Source organism: Balaenoptera musculus, chromosome 14, assembly GCF_009873245.2.
Source record: "Balaenoptera musculus isolate JJ_BM4_2016_0621 chromosome 14, mBalMus1.pri.v3, whole genome shotgun sequence".
Lineage (NCBI taxonomy): Eukaryota > Metazoa > Chordata > Mammalia > Artiodactyla > Balaenopteridae > Balaenoptera > Balaenoptera musculus.
In genome coordinates, this window is record NC_045798.1 from 1,012,342 (window position 1) to 1,035,668 (window position 23,327).

General features: G+C 43.8%; 1 protein-coding gene across 16 annotated transcripts in view; it reads right to left on the bottom strand.

Annotated features, from left to right (window-relative positions):
* EP400 (E1A binding protein p400) overlaps positions 1 to 23,327 on the bottom strand; it is a 111,782-nt gene that overhangs the window by 80,498 nt on the left and 7,957 nt on the right. For 10 of the 16 annotated variants that reach the window (XM_036874515.1, XM_036874525.1, XM_036874521.1 and 7 more), the window contains exons 2-3: positions 10,398 to 11,749; positions 8,770 to 8,880 (exon numbers count right to left, since the gene is read on the bottom strand). In XM_036874515.1, the coding sequence (XP_036730410.1) occupies positions 8,770 to 8,880; positions 10,398 to 11,714 (1,428 nt within the window). In that variant the 5' untranslated portion in view covers positions 11,715 to 11,749. Of the gene's footprint in view, positions 1 to 8,769; positions 8,881 to 10,397; positions 11,750 to 14,170; positions 14,333 to 23,327 lie in introns of all 16 variants that reach the window. The other 6 variants (XM_036874526.1, XM_036874520.1, XM_036874523.1 and 3 more) reach the window with 3 other exon arrangements.

Sequence of the window (23,327 nt, forward strand, 5' to 3'; positions counted from 1 at the left end):
TAGTTAAGAATCTGCCTGCCAATGCAGGGGACATGGGTTCGAGCCCTGGCCCGGGAAGATCCCACATGCTGCGGAGCAACTAAGGCCGTGCACCACAACTACTGAGCCTGCATTCAAGAGCCTGCAAGCCACAACTACTGAGCCCACGTGCCACAACTACTGAAGCCTGCACGCCTAGAGCCCATGCTCCACTACTAGAGAAACCACCACGATAAGAAGCCCGCACACCACAACGAAGAGTAGCCCCTGCTCGCAGCAACTAGAGAAAGCCCGCACAAAGAAACGAAGACCCAATGCAGCCAAAAATAAAAACAAACAAATAAATAAATAAATTTATAAAACAAAAAAACAAAAAACTACGAGGTATCACCTCATACCGGTCAGAATGGCCATCATCAAAAACTCTACAAACAATAAATGCTGGAGAGGGTGTGGAGAAAATGGAACCCTCTTGCACTGTTGGTGGGAATGTAAATTGATACAGTCACTATGGAGAACAGTATGGAGGTTCCTTAAAAAACTAAAAACAGAACTACCATACGACCCAGCCAGCCCACTACTGGGCATATACCCTGAGAAAACCATAATTCAAAAAGAGTCATGTACACAATGTTCACTGCAGCTCTATTTACAACAGCCGGGACATGGAAGCAACCTGAGTGTCCATCGACAGATGAATGGATAAAGATGTGGCACATATATACAATGGAATATTACTCAGCCATAAAAAGAAACGAAATTGAACCATTTGTAATGAGGTGACCCAGAGTCTGTCATACAGAGTGAAGTAAGTCAGAAAGAGAAAAACAAATACCGTATGCTAACACATATATATGGAATCTAAAAAAAAACGGTTCTGAAGAACCTAGGGGCAGGACAGGAATAAAGACGCAGACATAGAAAATGGACTTGAGGACACGGGGAGGGGGAAGGGTAAGCTGGGACGAAGTGAGAGAGTGGCATGGACATATATACACTACCGAATGTAAAATAGATAACTAGTGAGAAGCAGCCGCATAGCACAGGGAGATCAGCTCGGTGCTTTGTGACCACCTAGAGGGGTGGGATAGGGAGGGTGGGAGGGAGATGCAAGAGGGAGGGGATATGGGGATACATGTATATGTATAGCTGATTCACTTTGTTATACAGCAGAAACTAACACAACATTGTAAAGCAATTATACTCCAATAAAGATGTTAAAAATATATATATTAAAAAAAAAAATTACTCCAAAACACAGAGACAAGAAAACACAGCCATACTCAAAACAATCAATGGACACCAACCCCCAGACAACTCACATTCTGGAATTAGCAGCAGGGATTTTACGGTAGGTTTAATAAGTATGCCCAAGGACAAAGAAGTATGTTGTAATGAAAGACGAGAGGAAATCTTGACAGAAAAAAAGAAACGATTAAAAAACAGAACCAATCTGAAAAAGAATATATATATCGCTTTGCTGTACACCAGAAACACTGTAAATCAACTATACTTCAGTAAAAAAATAAAAATTAAAAAAAAAAGAGAATCAAACAGAGACCCTAGAACAGAAAAAGTGTCTGAAATTTTAAAAATTCATTGGATAGGCTGAAGAGTAGAGTGGGGACGCAGAGGTCAGTGAATTGAAAACAGATTCTTGAGAGAAGAACAAGAGGAAGCCTGGACTTCAAGACTCAGCAGATGGCATAGTGCTGCTTAAGGATGGACGACAGGTAAAAACAACTGAGCAGAGAGCCCAGAGGGAGACTCAAACTTACACAACTTCACCAGTTCCTAAAGACTCCAAAGCAACCCAAATGGAATGAAAAGTCTTTTCAACCAAATGATGCTAGAAGACTGGATATCCACGTGAAAAAACTGCTAAATTGAACTTCATTAAGATAAAAAACTAAGGAGCTTCCCTGGTGGCACAGTGGTTAAGAATCCGCCTGCCAATGCAGGGGACACGGGTTCAAGCCCTGTTCCAGGAAGATCCCACATGCTGAGAAGCAACTAAGCCCGTGAGCCGCAACTACTGAGCCTGTACTCTATAGAGCCCACGAGCCACAACTACTGAAGCCTGTGCGCCTAGAGCCTGTGCTCCGCAACAAGAGAAGCCACCACAATGAGAAGCCCGCGCTCCACAACGAAGAGCAGCCCCCGTGCGCGGCAACAAAGACCCAATGCAGCTAAAAATAAATAAATAAATAAAATTTAAAAAGAATAAAAAAATCAGTAGTTGGGGGATAAATCAGGAGCTTAAGCTTAAAATATACACACTACTATATAAAAATAGATAACCAACAAGGACCTACTGTATAGCACAGGAAACTATACTCAATATCTTATAATAACCTATAATGGAAGAAAATGTAAAAAAAGAATATACATATATTTATATACATGTGTGTATAACTGAATCACTTTACTGTACACCTGAAACTAACACAGCATTGTAAATCAACTAAATTTCAATAAATTTTTTTTAAATGGCAAAAAAAAAAAAAAAAATCAATAGTTGGGGTAGGGTTACAGAACTATAATTATTCATTCCCTTTAACACTATAATCACTGAAAAATAATCTCCACTTAGGATTTTTTAAGATCTAAATAACTGTAATAAAAACTATTTTAGGGAATTCCCTGGCAGTCCAGTGGTTAGGACTCAGCGCCTCCAGTGCCATGGGCCCGGGTTCAATCCCTGGTCGGGGAACTAAGATCCCACAAGCGCAGCCAAAAAAAAAAAGAAAAAAGAAAGAAAAAAGAAAAAAATACTACCTCAAAGTCTTTTGGAAGCAGACAGAAATTAATATACTGTATATGTAATATAAGGAATTCTGAATTTATTTCTAGAGTTTCATTGGTCAATATAAAAATTCTACAACTGGTTGTAAATAATAAAACTCATACTGAGATTTTTTTTTTTTCCAAAGAAAACAAAGGGTATGTTTTTTCATTTCAATTCTTTCCTGACAGACTCTCCATCTTCTTGTCTCCTTAGACATCCACTAGTATTTGCGACAAAGATCTATAATTCAAAATGGAGATTCCTTGGTTTTCCTCTTTTAGGTCTCTTAAATATTTATAATATTAAATAATGTGATTTTTAAAAGCATAGTAAAATTAATCATAGAATTTTTTTTAAAAAATTTTTTCAAAATTTGAATAGGCTTTTCTCCAAAGATATACAAATGACCAACAAGCACATTAAGATGCCCAACGTCATTCATCATAAGAGAAATGCAAAAGAAAACACAATGAGACACCACTTCACACTCACTAGGATGGCTAGAATTTTTTTTAAAAGGAAAGTAAGAGTTGGCAAGGACACAGAAATATTGGAACCTTTGTATATTGCTGATGGGATGTAAAACGGGGTAGCTACTAAGTATAGTGGCATTATTCGCAATAGCCAAAAGCTGCAGACAGTCCAAATATTTATCAAGAGTGGATAAATAAAATGTAGCATACCCATACAGTGGATATACCCTCTACTATAAAAAGTTATGAAGTACTGAGGCATGCTACAATGTGGATGAACCTTGAAAGCATCACGTTAAGTGAAAGAAACCAGACACAAAACATTGCACGATTCCACACCAGGTAAATCTGTGGAGACAGAATACCGACTGGTGGCTGCCAGTGGCTGGAGGAGCAGGTACTGGGGAGTGACTGCTTTTTGGGAATGGGGTTTTCTTTTAAGACAATAAAGATATTTTAGAAACTGATATCCATAATAGTGGTTGCTTAACACTGTGAATGTACTAAATGCCACTGAATATTAGGTGGTTAATATAAAAATGGTTATGTGAATTTCACTTATTTGTGCATAATCACAGAATTTAAACAGTAGGATGTGAGTGTCCACTGAACACTGTTCAGCTTTCCTGTTTGAAATTTTTCATAATAAAATGCTGAGAATTAGAAAAACTTATAAGTTTAAAAAGTAATGATAAAGCAATCACCCGTGTACTCATCCCGAGGCTTAAGAATAAACTGTTACGCACGCCCTGGAGACCCCACTCACTCTGAAGGCATCCCCCTCCCCACCTGAACCATGTGTGAACATTCTCCCCTGGTGCCATCACCTACAGGCTTAGCTCCACGCTACGCTGTGTTTGGTTTTGCTTCCTAGTGAACTTTACCTGAAGGAATGCTGCAGCTGGGCTCTCCCATAACCCCTTCTGTTCCACAGGGCGCTGCTGAGACCCGCCCACACCGACTCACTCATTTTCACTACTGATTACTATTAGCATTCCTCTGTATGAATGTGCACGACCCACTGATCTGTTCTACTGCTGACGGACATTATGCTTCTTTCCAGTTTGGGGTTATTAGAAGAAACGATGCTGCCGGGAACATTATGAGATGTGTTCTCTGGCACACAAACACAAGAATACCTTTAGAGCATGCTGCTTGGATCAAAAGGGCCTACCCACACTCACCTTTTCCAGATCATGTGAAATGTTTCCATGCTACACTCCCGATCAACAGTGGGTAAGAATCTCATAGACCTAAATCAACAGATTCTGTCCAATTTAATTTCTGGCAATCTGGTGAGTATGACAGTAAATCAGAGGGTTTAATTTGTGTCACTGTGGAGACCATGCACCTAAGTTTACAGGCACTCCCTGCCCTCCACTGTCCCACGGTTCTCATGCAAATATTTATCAACGTGGTCTATAAACGCACTGATGTATTACATTCCTCCAAGCACTAACGGGAAATCTGTCCCACTAACAAATTTTCTGACAATTTCCAATTCAAGAAATTTTACCTTCAGTTGTATCAAATTCATTACAAGAACACCTAAATATTGGGTTCAAATTATTATTCCCCACCAAAAAGAACCCGGTTCCTTGGAGAAATGACTGATTCCTGGACTGAATCAAGGCATGTGCAAGATAAACTTTAAACATTTTGTGCCAGAATGTAAGGAAGTACTTAGAGAGTGACAGGGATGTGTCACAAGTATACTAGAGCCCGCTTGAAAGGGTCCCCATTGGTCAAATTACAGATAATTGGAACATCAAAATAAACAGTAATAGTAGAATAAATAGTAACAAACCGGGGCAGGGGGGCTGGGTAGCGGACGACTGGCAGGGCATGAGGAGACTTGATGGAAGTGGACACCCTGACACGTGGATGGGTTACACGGGCACTTGTCAAACTCAACAAATTCTAACATTTAAGATCTGTGCATTCCCTGCCTACAAATTATACCTTAATATGATATAATTCACCACTTTTACAGACCGAAAAAGAAAAATCAGATGATTATGTGAATAGATGCAGCAAATAGTATTTGACAAAATTCAACATCCATTCATGATAAATACTAGGAATGAAGGAATTTCCTTAACCTGATAAAGGACAGCTACAAAATCTACAGCTAACATCATACTCAATGGTGAAAGACTAAATGCTTTCCCCCTAAGACCCAGAAGGTAAGAATGTCGGTTCTTATCACTCCTATTCAGCATCACAGTGGAAGTCCATGCCAGTCCATGCCATTGCCAGTGCAAATACGGCAAGAAAAAGAAATAAAAGGCATACAGATAGGAAAAGAAAATATAAATCTTGCTTTCTTTGCAGACATGATTCTCTAGGTAGAAAATCCCATGGAATCTACAAAAAAGCTCCTAAAACTAATAAATGAGTTTAGCAAGGTTGCATAATCAACTGTATTCCTATATACTTGCAATGAACAACTAGAAAAAAATTTTTAAATTTAAGTACCATCTATAGCACCACAGAAAAATTGGAATAGCTGGGTATAAGTCTAACAAAACATACATAGAATTTGCATGCTGAAAACTACAAAATACTGATGAAAGAAATCAAAGAAGACAAAAATAAATGGAGAATATACCATATTCCTGGCCTGGAAGACTCAACGTTGTCAAGATATTACTTCACCCCAAACAGGTCAATAGAGTCAATGTAATCCCAATCAAAATCCTAGCAGGATGTTCTATGGATATCGACAAGCTGATTCTAAAATGTATATGAAAAGTGAAAGGAACCAGAATGACCAAAACAATTTTGGAAAAGAACAAAGTTGAAGAACTCACACTAACTGATTTCAGGACTTACTACAAAGATACAGTAGTAAAGACAGTGTGGCATTAAGCAAAAAGATAGACACAGAGATCAAAGGAAGAGAAGACAGCCTAGAAACAGACCCATACAGACAGGATCAACTGATTTCTGACAATGATGCGAAGTCAATTCAGCAGATACAAAACAGTCTTTTTAAGAAACAGTGCTCAACTAACTGGCTGTCAATATACGAAGAAATAAACTTCTACTGATGCTTGCATGTTATACAATACTTTACTCAAAATGGATCACAGACCTAAATGTAAAACATAAAACTATACAACTTCTAAAAAAAAAAAATTAGAGGAAATTTTTGTGACCTTGGGTTGAGCAAAGAGTTCTTATATATCAAAAGCACAATCCATAAAAGAAAAAAAAACGATAAAAGAGACCACATCAAAATTCAGAACTTCTGCCCTGTAAAAAACAATATAAAAGAAGAAAAAGGTAGAGCACAGAATGACAGAAAAATATTTGCAAATTTATATCTGACAAAAAGCTTATATCCAAATTATATAAAGAATTCTCAAATGCAACAATAAAGCAAAAGACTCAATGGAAAAAAAATGGTGAAGGAAATGAACAGATACTTCACCAAAGAAGATATACAAATGGGAAATGAACATATGAAAAGTTGTTCAACATCATTAGTCTTTAGAGATATACAAGTTAAAACCACTGCATACATATTAGAATAACTACAGAAGAAAACCGACAAGAACAAGTAGTGGGGAGGATGCAGACAGAAGGAACTCTCAGTCACTGCTGGCGGGAATGTGAAACGGAACAGCCACTGCGGAAAGTTTGGCAGTTGCATATAAAACTGAATGTACGCTTAGTAACAACCCAGAAACCTGTCTCCTAGGTATGCCAACAACTGGAAACAACCCAACGTCCTTCAAAGGGTGAATGGCTAAACAAACTGGGGAACATTCATACAATGGAACACTGCTCAGCAAAAAAGGAAACAATTGGCAAATTCAACAACGTGGATGAATCTCAAATGCATTATGCTAACTGAAAGAAGCCAGACTGAAAAGGCAGCATGCATATACTATATTGTATAATTCCATTTATATTTTATTCTGGAAAAGGCAAAATCATAGACAGAGAACAAAGGTTAAGGCAGGGAGAAAATCTGATGACAAAGATGTGGCATGAGGAACATCTGGGGGGATGACAGAACTCCTCTGTTTCTTGGGTGGTGGTGGTTACACAACTCTGGGCATTTGACAAAACTCACAGAACTATAGACCAAAAAGAATAAACTTGACTGAATTAAATAAACAAATTTAAATAAACAAATAAATACCGTTAATGACATATGAAAACGCACTGATTAAAATAAGAATCCGTATGTGAATATACGTAATGGAAGAAAAAAGAAGGCTCATCATTACAGTAGAATGCCAGCTAACGAATGCAGAAGGAATAATGGAGTTAGAAAATCCACTTTGCAATCTGTAACGTGACAGCTGACTCCAGCAAGATTCGTCAATAGATGACAGAATTAGTGGCCCATGTCAAACGACATTCTACAAAATAACTGACTTACACTTCTCAAAAATGTGAAGGCATGAAAGAGTGAGGAGTTTGTCCACATTAAAGAAGACCAGAGAGGCATGGCAACTAAACACAAGGTGATCCCAGACTGGGAGAAAAACAACTATACAAAGGATGTCACCGGAACAAGAGACAAAATTTGCACATCAGCTGTGGCTTAATCATAGTAAAAGTTACTGTAAAATTTCCAGAATTGATTGTTATACCGTGGTTAGGTGAGGTAACACTCGTACCTGATACCATACGCTGAAGGACTTAGGGATGCAAGTGTGATATGATGTCTGCAATTTACTCTCAAATAGTTTGGGGGAAATGTGTATGTGTGTACATATAAAAGAGAGAGAGAATGAAAATAATGCAAATGGGGCAAAAAGTTAACAACCGGTGAATTTGGGTAGAGGATATAAGGGGTGTTCTTTGTACTGTTACTGCAACTTTTATATACGTTTGAAATTATACCAAAATTAAAAATTAAAAAAAATTTAAAAACATATCACCACAAGATTCAACTGCTTTCAGAACCTAGCACAATCTACTCCAAAATGACTAGAATCTGACCTGTACTTTTAGGTTCCTGGCATTTATTAATGTAACATTGAGTGATTTAATTTTCAAAAAATTAAAAATAATCAGCTTGCATTCAATTAACATCCATTTAGAAGCCTAAGGTCCTGGTATTTTAGAAGTGTGTTTCATTTCAGTGTTTCTTCTAGCTACAGAAAATATCCAGTTATCTGTGTAATCTTTTTTTTTTCTTCTGTTTGCACTGTTCTCAAAAATACAGATAGAAGACACAAGAAAGAACCAACATTTAAAACACAGCACACAAGGAACCCTGAGCACACATTCAACAGGACTGTAGGTATTAGATGCCATGCATGCTGAAGCCACTACTGCGTTACAGGTCAACACACACAAAAAATAACGCATTAAGGTCTGTGTTGTCATCGACTCATGCAATTTCGTTGTATAATTTTATATGCAGGAAGACTTTTTTACTTTTTTAAAATAAGGAATGGGCTCTGGAAAAAAATGCTGAAGAGCAAATAGTAAATTGAAGGTTAAAATATCTGGATGAAGGAAAAGTTTCGGATGAGACTACATTTTAGAACCATCGAAAAGTACCTGAAATGGTTGCTGCTGGGATGAAAAAGCAGCAGAAACATTTGGAGGAAGCTGGGTTGCTATAGCAACAGGAGTACCAGTCTGCCCATCCTTTCCTGTCACAACCTTTACCTGAGAGGAAATATTTTGAGAAAAAAAGGCAACATAATTTTTAAGACTGCTCAAAATTTTGTTAGAATTTTATTGCTGATAGCTCACTGATGTCTGGTGTTTAAAAATGGAATGTTTTTGCATCAAATCCTGTAAAAGGACACAACTGATTTATGAAAGATTTATAATACCCTAACTCAACTGCAAATCTTGCAGAAACTCAAATTTAAGTCACAAGTGCAACGTCCTTAGATTCTGCAACTTCAAACTTTAAAAATGGGAATGGCGGACAGTCTTCAAGTAGCAAAGCCCTGACAACCTCATAGGCAGTTTACGCCCTGGCCTACTACATGCAGGTCACAATGGCAATGACAGATAAGGGGGATTGAGCCTACAGACAACATTGGTGTACAAACATAAAGATAACTGAATTTCACTATTTCATGGCAACAGAGGTGAAATCCTCAAAAAAAAAAAATCATATAAACCTTTTAGAAAATAAAAATGGTTCATCCTGGAAAGGGTGTTAAAGAAAACACCAAATGGCAAAGCCACACATAATAAATATCAATGAGGAGATGAGCAAAGAGGCCAGCTTTTGTTCATCAAAGGCTGATTTCTTTGCAGAAGAACTGACAGAGATTTACATTATCTTAGCTATATCAAAAAACATAATAAGCTCCACCAACACAGTGTACAGTACACGACACAAAGGCACAAATACAGTGCACCACGGTGCACCTCACTGTCGCCCTGTCTCATCAGCTTCCTTTGTAGGAAGTACCAATAAAGGGATCTTAGGAACCGCTAAGGTACTGAGAATCCCAATTGGGGAATTTATTAAGCACCCATTCCAGGCACCCAAAAAGTTCACTATCTAAAAAAGATTCTATCTTAAATACCATTCAGTAGCTATGTGCAACAGTGTGAGTTAAATACATGACCTCAAATCTAAGAGTACATCTAAAAATTGAAAAAATTCTCAGTTGCTTTGCCATAGTAACCATATTTTAATCATGAAGATACCTTATAAATGTATCTAGTGATTTAAATCGTAACTGATACACTGTAACAAGCTAGTGATTCAAATCCCTTCTTTAAAAATGACATTCACGGTGTTGAGAATCCCAATGGGTGGACCTACGTAAGTGAAATGTGAAACCTGGGCAACCAGCGGGAAGGTGCCCACACCCCTGGCTTCTGCAGGCCCTTCGGGGCTGGCCAATCTCCACACACCCGGCAGAGCACAGGGGAAAGCTGGGTCAGGCCAGGTTAGTTCCCCAAGCCGGGGAAGCATCCCTGTTCTAAATGAACCGGCAATACTCACAGCACCACTCTGCACCGTCCTCCCAACTAGAGCAGCTCTTTCCTTCCATGAAGGAAAAAGCAAATCCACCTTCCATTTTACTCCTGGATCAAATCCTTATGAAACTGCATCTTATCAACACCCCAGGCTCAGAGATTACTTTTAATTTACGGTTGCCTAGACGCAGACCCAAGTAGCACGGCCCGCTAATGATTAAACCGCTGCTTCTCACCTCATCATTGATAACCTCCGACTTCTCTTCCTCCTCCTCCTCCTCCTCTTCCTCCTCTTCCTCCAGGTCCAAATCATTCTGCCTGAGGTAAGCCTGTAACGGGGCATAGTGCTTCTTCTTGAAAGCTAAGAAGTCCATCATGTTCCCCTGCAGGTGCTGCAGGAAGAACAGCTCGATCAAGCACTCCCTGAAGGCCGCCTTCAGGGCCTCCATCTCCCTGCAGTGGTGGTCCAGGCACTGCTTCCTCATCTGAGCCAGCTCCGGGGAGGCCGGGGGGATCTCTTCCAGTTTCCTGGGAGCCTTTCTTATCCCCACACTCCCCACAGATGGGACAGGAAGGCTGGAGAGGCCCGAGGGCGCTGCGGTCCTGGAAGGGCTGGTGGGGGGCGGTGGGGACGTCATCCCAAATGCCGAAGTCCCCCCGACCCCGACCCCGGGGAGCAGAGGCCTGGTCAGCGGAGGCCCCGGCAGCACCTGCTGCTGCTGGATCAGCTGCCCCTGGATGATGCTGCTGATCTGGGGCGGCAAGCTCGTCGTGGTGATGTGGCCGGGGCTGGACAGGGGCTGCAGGCCGGCCCCGCCTGCGGCCGCGGGGCTCTGAGGTCCCAGGTGGTGGACGGTGCCCCCCGACTGCGCGTGGGGCTGCGAGAGTCTCCGTTCTCTGACCGTGATGGGCGCCCCCGTGTGCTGCAGCTGAACCTGGGCGCCCGGGGCCATCTGCGCCAGGCCCGAGCCCTCCTGGAACACGAAGTGGCCGCCACTGGACGGGCTCAGGCTGATCTGTCTCACCAGCACACTGGCATCCACGAAGCCCCCGGTGGGACTGCTGCTGCACAGGCCCAGGCCGGGGCCAGGGGCACCCGCCCGCACGCTCTGCAGGCCCGGTCCCAGCCCAGGGCTGGGCTGGGTGGGGCTCTGAGTCTGCACCTGCTGGGACAGCGGCGAGGTGACCTGGATGTACGATGGAGACCCGTGCTCAAACCGCCTCTGCTGCGCACTGAACTGGAATCCCGGAGAAGTGGGGCTGGGCAGCGGCAGGGGGGCCAGCGTGATCTGGGGGTTCCCTCCCACCACCGGCCCCACATTCTGAAGGGCGATGTTCACGCTCTGCCCGGCCACGGGGCTGCGGTTCATCAGCTGCTGAACTTGGTAACCGGGGGACTGGGGCGCGGACGGGCTCGCCGCCGGCGCAAAGGGCGTGGCGGGGGACTGCGGGGGATTGGGACGGGCCTGCTGCTCTTCTCCTTCGCTGCCGGCGAAGGCCCTGGACCTCTGCAGCTGGTGCTGGACGTTCTGAGGGCCGCTGCCATGGTGCATGGTCGCCCTCCTTTTGTATCCAACTTAATGCTCTCCTGAAAAATCAAAGTTAAAATCAAGTTACTTAAAGGCAAACATAACCATCTGATCACTACTTATCCTGAGTACCATTTAGCAGCACTGGACAGATGCCCTGAAGGGACGTTCCCACCAGCACCTGATACAAACCACTGTCTTACTGTCATCGAGCCCCGACGAGGGCACTGGAGACCATCTCCTTCAGCACAGAGGAGGGACGGGGCCTTCTGGCTCACTGCTGTGCCTGGGGCCAGGACGTGGCCCGGCAGGAGCAGGTGGGTGGTCCCTACCAGCTCCCGAGGACGCTAACTAGCAAACACTTGCTCAAGGCCAGCGGGGTCTGAACCTGGTGCTGGCGCTCGCGACGGGCATGTTTCTTCCGGGGAGGCTACTCCGCGGCCGGCGGCCCTGCTCCGTGCCGCCACGTGCTGGGGCGGTCCGCCCGTCTCTCCCAGTGGAGGAACGGCGCCCAGGAGGCCGCCAGTGGCTCCCACACGTGCCACCATCACGTCATCAGAACAGAACCGCCCCTCACCAGCCGGCAGTTCTCATGAGCATCTGTGTGACGCCCCTGCAAACACCCCCGGGTTACTTGAGTGTGAACACACAGAGCCCCCATCCCGGGTCAGACTCCGCACGCCTGGGGGAGAGGCCCAGGCCTGGTGCCGGCCTCGCACCTCAGCCCTCTCGAGGAGCCCACCCGGGGGTGGCGGGGATCTCCGAAGAAAACCTCAGGAGAGAAGGGAGCGGCCAGGGCGGGAGAGTCCCCGTCAGGGGTCCGCCAACTCTCTGGGAGCTGGGACACGGCTTTAAAGGGGCTCATGGCCCCAAGAGAGCTGAGGGCCGCAGACTAGGAAAGGACGCTGAGAAAGGACGGGAGAGAGCAGAGGACGGAGCGGGAGGAGGCTACTTCCGAGGTGAGGCAGGGAGACTGCTCCCAAGTCACACCGGGCTACAGCCTCGGTGTCCGCAAGGGGGCGAACCCCACGGGGAACAGGACGACAACCGCAGCCTGCCTGCTCCCCGCTGGCTGGGTCAGAAATACCCTCCCACCGTTTACAATTCTCAAGTCTTCACTGACACACCTAGCTGCCCATTTCTTGGTGTTCCTTCCACCCTCCCCGCAAGACAAGCAGGAGCAGCCTCTCCTCTTCAGGGCATCACTACTGTTTCACTGAGAAAACGGACAAGGGATGAAAAACGTTATAAACCAAAAGTTACAAGACTGAAAAGGTGGAAATACACATTTGTATGAACACTCCCACAGTCCCAGGCCCCTGGCTGAAACACACATATGTATGAAATCAAAAGCTACAGAACCCATGGGTGCACAAGTAAAGGCTGAGGAAACATAAAGATCAGTGCCTGCTTAGACTAGCAGGAGAAGGCACTCTGCCCTGATGACTGTCTCTGAAGATAGAGTCTAAAGACCACGGGCAAGCTGCAGTCAACACATCCGAACGGGAAATCAGGACCATAGCCTTAATGAGCCACCCAGGAGCCCTTTCCCACCCTCGCCCGTAGCAGAGAGCCCAGCACCATGGGTGGGAACCGTGAGCTGTGGGACACTCAAGGGCACGGGACTCTGAGGCATGCTGATTGCTTTCAAGACGAGCTTCTGGGACTTCCCTCGTGGTCCAGTGGTTAAGACTCTGTGCTCCCAATGCAGGGGGCCTGGGTTGGATCTCTGGTCAGGGAACTGGATCCCGCATGCATGCCGCAACTAAGACCCGGCGCAGCCCAATCAATCAGTCAATCAATAAATCAATTTTTAAAAAAGAGCTTTTGTTCCTGATCTTTTTAAACAAGCATTATGAGGAAGATTAGTGTAAAACAGACACAAAAATAGAATAATAAGAATAAACAAACACATTAGGACATATTTCGGATTATTTCCTTAAAATACATTCCCAGAATACCAAAGATGATCAATAAGAGAGAACAAAGGCCAGAAAGAAACTCTCTCACATATAATAATTTACAAAACCAGGGAGAAGGTAAGAATTACGGGGGGAAATACGTTGTGATGACTGACTGACCTGTTGAAAAAATGTGGAGGGAGACAGAGCAGATCTCAGAGGGCCCAGAGCTCAGAATGTGCGTAACAGGGTGGGCAACAACGGTGCGGAAGCAGGTCCCATTACCTTTGACCTACTAATCCAACCTCTGGGAATTGCTAAGGAAATTCACCTACGAATTTTTAAAATTATGCATAAAAATATTTATTACAGAATAATACAGTAAAAGTAAAAAGAAGCGTAACCAGAAATATCCAATGTTCAAGTTCTCGATGGAGACTATGTTATAAACATGGAAAAGTTTTTCAGATATATTATTAAGTGAAAAAGTAGCATACTAATTGTACAACTTAACCACTACTCTTAAAAATATAAATTAAAAAACTATCTACTGAGACACACACAAACACAAATACTGACCTTCACCTGGCGAAGGAATAAAACACCTGCAAGAGCCACACAATGCAGCCGCCTCAGCACCGTAAAGGCCGAGCTACAGACACACCCATACCACGAGGACGCCAAGGAGCACAGCCAGACGCAAGGACCACGGACTGCAGGCCACTGACGTGACAAGACATTCTGGAACAGGCAAGACCACAGGGACAGATTAGACAGACCCTGCCAGGCTGCAGGTGGGGGAGGAGCTGAGAAGGCAGGAGGGAACTTGGGGGTGTGGAACTGGTTGGACACTTGATTTGGGACGATGGTTACAAGAATGTGTTCGTTCAAATTCAAAGAACTGTAAACTGCTCCTCGACTTTCTAAAAAGTTTCCTGACTTCAGTGAGCTCACAGTCAGGTTGGAGAAACAAACCCTACCAACTATAAGGTAAAGGAACCGCTTACCTAAAACAGCACCCCCCCGAACGTGGTACAGGTGCCCCGGTGGAAAGCAAAGCCACCATCAAGGGCAAAGCAACTCCCGAACCGGCGGCGGCGGCGCTGCTAACCGTGAGGTCCGCCAGCAGCTGCCGCGGGCTCTCGGGCTCACGGTCTGGGGAGGACGCCGCCCGGGAGCAGGCCGAGACCGGCGGGCCGCGCCAGCGCACCGCCGCAACCCGCGAGGAGCGGGGACGAGCCCTCAGACCACTGCGGGCGGCGCCCACCGGGGCCACGTGGGGCTGGCGCCGTCTGTGCGGCTGCCGCTCGCTCAGGGCCATGCTGACGTCACACAGGGGCACATCTGGTGCCGGGAAGATGCCACCCTAAGAAACACCTACCTGGGCCCCATCCTTGGTGTAGGGCAGGGGTCCCCAGGTCAGAACTGGAAAGAGTGAGGGGGGAAGGGCTCGGGAGACTGGGTGCTGACAGCAGCTGCTCCCACCCCCTCACCCCCCGCTGAGGCCTGGGAGTGCTCCCAGCCCCCCAAGGCCTCCCTCCCCAGCTTCTCTTTCGGTGCTCCCAGAGTCCAGGCAGCTAGGGATTGGGAAGCCTCTTCTTCCCCTTCAACGAGCAGGGAGCTCAGGTCATGAGCCTTGCTCCCTTCCCAAACCCATCTCCCTCATCTCCCCGGACGGATCCGGCCCTCCGGCCAGGCTCCCGCTTTGGGTATTCTGTTACGTCAATAGCTCCCGGGCTGGATGGAGAGTGAGAAGGGAACAAGGAGGAGGGTGGATCAGGGCTTGGACACACGAGCATGAACTCAGGGCAGAAGGAACAGACAGAACATGATGGGAGTGAAGGGAGGAGAGAAGCCACAAATAGTGTCTGGGAATATTTTCAAGTGGAAACTCCAGAGAGCAATTTGGCAGTAGGTAATAAGAGTCTTACAGCACATTCATGTCTTCTGACCCAATAATTCGACTTCTAGATCAGCCTAAGAAAAAAATCAGAGCTGTGTTCAATATACAAGGATGTTCACTGAAATGTTATTTGTAGCAGAAAGGTGGCATGCCCAACGATAAATATCAATAAATTTTGAAACACCTACGCAAAACAGTATTAATACTGAATATGTGACAGAGCACACTTTGATGTTTCCCTGCTACCTTTCTGTGCTTCCCAAATTTGTCCTTAACTGGCTTGGGCCACAGTCATTAGCGCTCTTCACTGAACACTCCGATTCTCCCGCCAGTCACAACACTGGTGTGCTTTTCCCAGCCCTGGACGGGGTGGTCACGTGACACACTCTGGCAAAGACAGGGGCATGCTGTTTGCCACACTGACTCGGTCCTGCTTGGCAGTTCACAGGAGCACAGAGATGAGGCCCCGAGGGAGCACGACAAACAAACTAACTGCACGGAACGCGTGGCGGGCACTCCGCCCTGTGCTGGACGGAGCAGCGCCTGGGGCGCACCTGCTAGCTGCAAGAGCCAGGCATACCTTGGCTGATCCAGCACATAAAGAAAACGACACATGAAAACAGACTCACAGATACAGAGACCAAACAGGTGGCTGCCAGAAGGGAGGGGATGAGAGGTGGGTGAAATGGGTGAAGGGAATTAGGTGGTACAAACCTCCAGTTATAGAAGTAAGTCATGCGATGTAAGATGCAGCATAAGGAATATGGTCAGTGACACTGTAATAAAACTTTGTACGGCGACAGATGGCTACTAGACTCATCATGGTGACCGCTTCATAATGTGCGCACACGTCAAATCATTAGTACACCTGGAACTAACACAATATTGTACACCAACTATATTTCAATTTAAAAAAAAAGAAAACACTTTGTCATAGAAAAGACTCCACACCCTCCATTCCAGCCCATCGCACAAACCCCCGCAGTTCTCTGCCTTGAGACACAAGACCCCGCTGACATATCTGTCCCTGCCTCCCTGCCGCCTCCAGCAATGGTCCACCCGGTGAGCCTCTCAGGGTTTCGTGGGGCCCACAGATCCGTGCCTCACCAAGAGCTGCAGACCAAAGAGAAAAAGGCCTCTCACAGACAGATGCTATTTTTAAAACTCTCTGACTGTTGCTGAGATTTTTAAAATAAGAAGTCTTTTTAAAGCATTACTAAAGTTCATAACAGCTTTCTGTAAGGCTAAAGAATTATTTTTTTATCATTTATTTATTTTTTTATTTATAGTTTGGCTGCTCTTTGCGGCACGTGGGATCTTAGTTCCCTGACCAGGGATCGAACCTGCACGCCCTGCAGTGAAAGCGCTGGAAGTGCGGAGTCTTAACGACTGGACAGCCAGGGAAGTCCCGAAGCTAGAGAATTAAAATCCAAACTTTCTTAGATCGATCCATTTAGAAAAACAAAAGTCAGATCTACCCCGAGCCCCGCCCACCCCTGCACCTCACACCATTCACAAAAATTACTCAAGGGGGGAAAAATCAAACCATAAAAATATTTTAAAACATATGAGAATATCTTTATAATCCTGCAGTGATGAAGAGTTTCCTAAACATGGCGTGAAACCTAGAAACAATATTTATTTTTAAAAAGCATTAACAACTGACAACCTTACTAAAGAAGAACAATACAATAAAAAAGTGAGATTGATAAATAATATTTGAAGCCTATATGACAAAAGGTTATCCATCCTTAAGAATTCCCACAAATCAAAAAGAGCCAAACAACCCAAGAAAAGAGGCTATAAACCAGAAATTCTACAAGAAATTCAAATGACAGATAAACATCAAAAAATGCTTAACCTCATTAATAACAAAATATGAAATAAAGTGAGACAATTATTTGTTGTTTGACAGGTTAGTGAAGATCAAAAGACTGATAATACTCAGGTTTAGTAAGGGTACTAGGAAATGGTGAACCCGCCATACACAAATGAGGGAAGTAAAGCACAGCTATAGCTTTCTGGAGGGTAACACGGCATTACCTATCACAATTTTAATGTACACTGATCAAGGAACTCCACTTCCAGGGATCTAGTCACACAAATATACAGTTGTCCAAAGATGTTCATTATAATATTATTTATCCTGTCAAATTTCAAACAATGTAAATGCTCACCTATAGGGAACTTTTAACAAAATTTGGTATAACCACCCCTTAGAGGCAGTCACTAAAAGAATGAGGAAACGCTTGTATGTACTTAAATTATATAACTTGAGTAAAGCCAAACATATGTGTAGCATATATATTATATGTATACACGTTTTTTAAATCTCGACATGACAATACATATATGGGCGTGTACATATTTCTAGCTCTCTCTGTACACATTAAAAGAAACGTCTTTGGCCAAGCACAACAGCGTGTAGTGTAAGGGAGGGCTGTCTGACTGGGCTCACTGATGAACCACCAGCATCCAGAACAGTGCCTGGCATATGACAGATACCTGGTAGGTGCTTGGTGAGTAAAGGAGCGAGCAGGGGAAAAGCAGAGGAGGGGAAAGTGCTAGAATATTAGCGTGCTGAAGACCAAGGCCGAGGAGACAGACAGAGCCAGGGCTCAGAGGGCCATTACACCACACTGGGTGGGGAGTCCGCAAGTCGCTCGGAAGGAGATGCTGGCAATCATGACCGCCCTGGCTCTATGCAGACCGAAGACACGGTTTTAGTCTGTATGATGTCATCTGCTGTTTGGATTCATTTTAATTGATATTTTTAAACCAGGAGATTTCACAAAAAAAACGCAAGTTGTCAGCTTCATTCATTAAAAAAATCCAAGTACTGGCCACACTGGGCCACATCCCACCCGGCAACAAGAAGCGGGAGCTGAGCAGAAGCTCCAGGCCGCCAGGCTCACTGCACTCACCACCACAGTCAACGCGCCTCCCCACACCAAAGTCAAGGGCCAGGCACCGTTCACCACCCAGGGAACACTGCTGTTAGAGTGGAGAAGCATTCTATACTGGACCATCAAGAGGGCCATTTCTGAAAGGGAGGAAGCCCCCACGTCCAATGCGCAGCGTCTGCATCAAAGAGCCCCTCACGGGCCATGAAGATATGCAGAGGCAGAAACCAGAGAAAGCCTGGCCTGCCAGAAATAAGGCCAGCTCCACAACTTCCTAACACAATCACCAGCATCAACCAGAACCCAGGCTTGGCCTTCTTGACTAACATCAAAACCCACCAAAACACTATGACTATCTCTCTACAAGGTTGCTCACAAGTAACGAACCAAATGCCTGATTCAATTCACTAACACCTAGCCTATATTTATGAAATGGGATTTTCTATTGCAAAAATCAGTAAAACAAAGTAAAACTCCAAGGTAAGACTTGAAGCTCAATTTTTCAAGCACATTCACTTGCAAACCCATCACTCATGATGAAAGAAACATGAATTAAAACTAAGCTGAAATATCATTTCTCATCTATCAGCCTAACAAAATTCAAAAGCCAGACAACACAATCTGTTGGTGAGACTGTGGGAACCAGGCCCTCTCAACTCTGCTGTGGGATGTTAAGCTGTACAACCCTACCAAGGGACCTAGCACCATTTAACCAAAACCACACATGCTCAGGACTTCCCTCGTGGTCCACTGGTTAAGAATCCGCCTTCCGGGCTTCCCTGGTGATGCAGTGGTTGAGAATCTGCCTGCCAATGCAGGGCACGCGGGTTCGAGCCCTGGTCTGGGAGGATCCCACATGCCGCGGAGCGACTAGGCCTGTGAGCCACAATTGGTGAGCCTGCGCGTCTGGAGCCTGTGCTCCACAACAAGAGAGGCCGCAATAGTGAGAGGCCCGTGCACCGCGATGAAGAGTGGCCCCCGCTTGCCACAACTAGAGAAAGCCCTCGCACAGAAACGAAGACCCAACACAGCCATAAATAAATAAATAAATAAATAAATAAAATTAAAAAAAGAAAAAAGAATCCGCCTTCCAATGCAGGCGATGTGGGTTTGATTCCTGGTCGGGGAACTAAGATCCCACATGCCGCAGGGCAACTAAGCCCTCATGCCACAACTACTGAGCCCACACGCCACAACTAGAGGCGCCCGCACGCCACAACTAGAGGCGCCCACGCGCCACAACGAAGAGCCTGTACACCGCAACAAAGACCCAGCACAGCCAAAAAAAGAAGAAACTACACATGCTCTTAACTCTTCGACCCAGCAGTCCCACTACACATTCACCATGAATATCCACCTCCAAAATGAAAACACACAAGCACAATGTTTACTCACTACGGCATTATTTGTAAACGCAAAATACCGGAAATAAACTGCACGTCCATAATATTTCAGAGACCGGTTGACTATATTACAGTACATTCACTTAATGGAGTACTACGTAGCTGTACAAAAGAATAAGAAAGATCTCCATGAACTGGTATAAAGCAATTTACAGAACGCATACTGCTAAATCAAATAAACAAAGTGTAAAAGACTATATATGGGGAAATAACTTTGTATAAGAAAGGGGAAAAGAAAAACAGACAGATGGACTAATTAATGGAAGGACAGAGACATACCTTTCCTGCATTCATTCATTCATTTATTTTTATTTTTATTTGGCTGTGTTGGGTCTTCATTGCTGCACGCAGGCTTTCTCTGGTTGTGGCGAGTGGGGGCTACTCTTCATTGCGGTGCACGGGTTTCTCACTGCAGTGGCTTCTCTTGTTGCAAAGCATGGGCTCTAAGCGTGCGGGCTTCAATATTTGCAGCACGCGGGCCCTAGAGCATGTGGGCTTCAGTAGTTGTGGCACATGGGCTCAGAAGTTGTGGCTCACAGGCTCTAGAGCACAGGCTCAGTAGTTGTGGTGCATGGGCTTAGATGCTCCATGGCATGTGGGATCTTCCTGGACCAGGAATCGAACCCACATCCCCTGCACTGGCAGTTGGATTCTTAACCACTGTGCCACCAGGGAAGCCCTATCTGTTTATTTTTGTAAAAAAAGAATGCAGGGACACAGGTTCGAGTCCTGCTCCGGGAAGATCCCACATGCCGCAAAGCAACTAAGCCCGTGAGCCACAACCACTGAGCCTGTGCTCTAGAGCCCATGAGCCACAACTACTGAAGCCCGCACGCCCAGAGCCCGTGCTCCGCAACAGGAGAAGCCACCACAATGAGAAGCCTGCGCACTGCAGTGAAGAGTAGCCCCCACTCGCTGCAACTAGAGAAAGCCCGCATGCAGCAACGAAGACCCAACATAGCCAAAAATAAATAAATAAATAAATAAATAAAAAATAAATAAACAGATACATTCCAACAAACAGAAGTCCAGGACCAGACGGCGTCACTGATGAATTCTACCAAACATTCAAAAACGATTTAATGCCTATCCTTCTCAAACTCTTCCAAAAAAATGAAAATGAGGCAACACTCCCAAATTCATTTTACAAGGCCAGCATTACCGATACCAAAACCAGATGAGGACACCACCAAAAAAGAAATTACACGTTAACATCCTTGAGGAACACAGATGCAAAAATCCTCAACAAAATATCAGCAAACTGAATTCAACAATACATTAAAAGGATAATACACCGTGATCAACTGGGACTTATTCCAGAGATGCAAGGATGGTTCAACATCAGCAAATCAATTAACATGTTACAGTACATTAACAAAATGAAGGATAAAAATCATATGATCCTCTCAATAGATGCAGAAAAAGCATTTGACAAAATTCAACATCCATTTAGAATAAAAACTCTTAACAAAGTGGGTATAGAGGGAACATACCTCAACGTAATAAAGACCACATATGACAAGCCCACAGCTACATCATACTCGACAGTGAGAAGCTGAAAGCATTTCCTTTCATATCAGGACAAGACAAGGATGCCCCTCTTGCCATTTTTATTCAACACACTTTTGGAAGCCCTAGCCAGAGCAAGTAGACAGGGAAAAGCAATAAAAGGCATCCAAGATCAAAAAGAAGTAAAACTGTCACCATCTGCAGGTGACACGATACGATGTATAGAAAATCCTCAAGACTCCACCAAAAACCTGTTACAGTTAATAAATGAATTCAGTCAAGTTGCAGGATACAAAATCAATATGCAAAAATCTGTTAGATTTTCATATACTAAGAATTATTACAGAAGTTAAGAAAAAAACCCATTTACAATTGCATCAAAAAGAATAAAATACTTAGGAATTTTCTGGCCAAGGAGGTAAATGACCTGTACACTAAGAACTGTAAGACACTGATGAAAGAAACTGAAAATGACACAAGTAAATGGAAAGATATCCTGTGCTCTGAGTTTAGAAGGATTAATATTGTTAAAATGTCCATGCTACCTAAAGCAATCTACAGATTCAATGCAATCCCTATCAAAATCCCAAAGGTATTTTTCACAGAAATAGAACAAACAATCTAAAAATTTATATGGAACCACAAAAGATCATGAAAAGCCAAAGTAATCTTGAGAGAGAAGAACAACGCTAGAGGCATCAAGCTCCCTGATTTCAAACTATATTACAGAGCTTTAGTAGTCACAACAGTATGGTACTGGCATAAAAACAAACCCACAGATCAATGGAACAGAACGGAGGGTCCAAAAATAAACCCACACATTTATGGTCAATTAATTGATGACAAAGGAGGTAAGAAAATACAATGGGAAAGAAACAGTCTCTTCAATAAATGGTGTTGGGAAAACTGAACAGCCACATGCAAAAAAATAAAACTGGACCACTATATTACACCATATACAAAAATTAATTCAAAATGGATTAATGACTTGAATGTATGACCAGAGACCATAAAACTCCTAGAAGAAAACACAGGTGGTTAAGCTTCTTGACATCTCTCTTGCAGACTTTTTTTTTTTTTTTTGGATCTGACTCCAAAGGCAATGGCAACAAAAGCAAAAATAAACAAATGGGAGACATCAAACTTAAAAGCTCTGTGCAACAAAGAAAACCGTCAACAAAATAAAAAGGCAATCTTTTTATAGGAAGAATAGAAGAAGACATTTGCAAATCATATATAAGGAGTTAACATCCAAAATATATAAAGAACTCATGCAGCTCAATAACAAAAAAACAAACAATCCAATTGAAAAATGGACAGAGGATCCGAATAGACATTTTTCCAAAGAAGAAACAGATGGCCAACAGATACATGAAAAGATGCTCAACATCACTAATCATCAGGCAAATGCAAATCAAAACCACAAGATATCACTTCACACCTGAAAGGCAAATCGAAACCATGAGGTATCACCTCACACCTCATACCTATTATCAAAAAGACCACAAATGACAAATGTTGGCAAAGATGCAGAGAAAAGGGAACCCTCATGCACTGTTGGTGGGAATGTAAACTGGTGCCGCCACGATGGAAAACAGTATGGAGGTTCCTCAAAAAAAATTAAAAATAGAACTACCATATGACAATTCTATTACCAGCAATTCCACTATATCTGAAGAAAACAAAAACACTAATTTGAAAAGCTATATGTACCTCTATGTTCACATGCACCATTATTTACGATAGCCAAGATACAGAAGCAACCTAAGTGCCCATCAGTAAATGAATGGACAAAGAGAATGTGAGATATAAAAGAGACAGATATAGAGATATATACAATGGAAATTACTCAGCCATAAAAAATAATGAAATCCTGCCATTTGCAACAACATGGATGGAACTTGAGGGTATTATGTTAAGTGAAATAAGTCAGACGAAAAAAGATAAATACTGTATGATTTCATTTGTATGTGAAATCTAAACAAAACTCACAGATACAGAGAACAAATTGGTGGTTG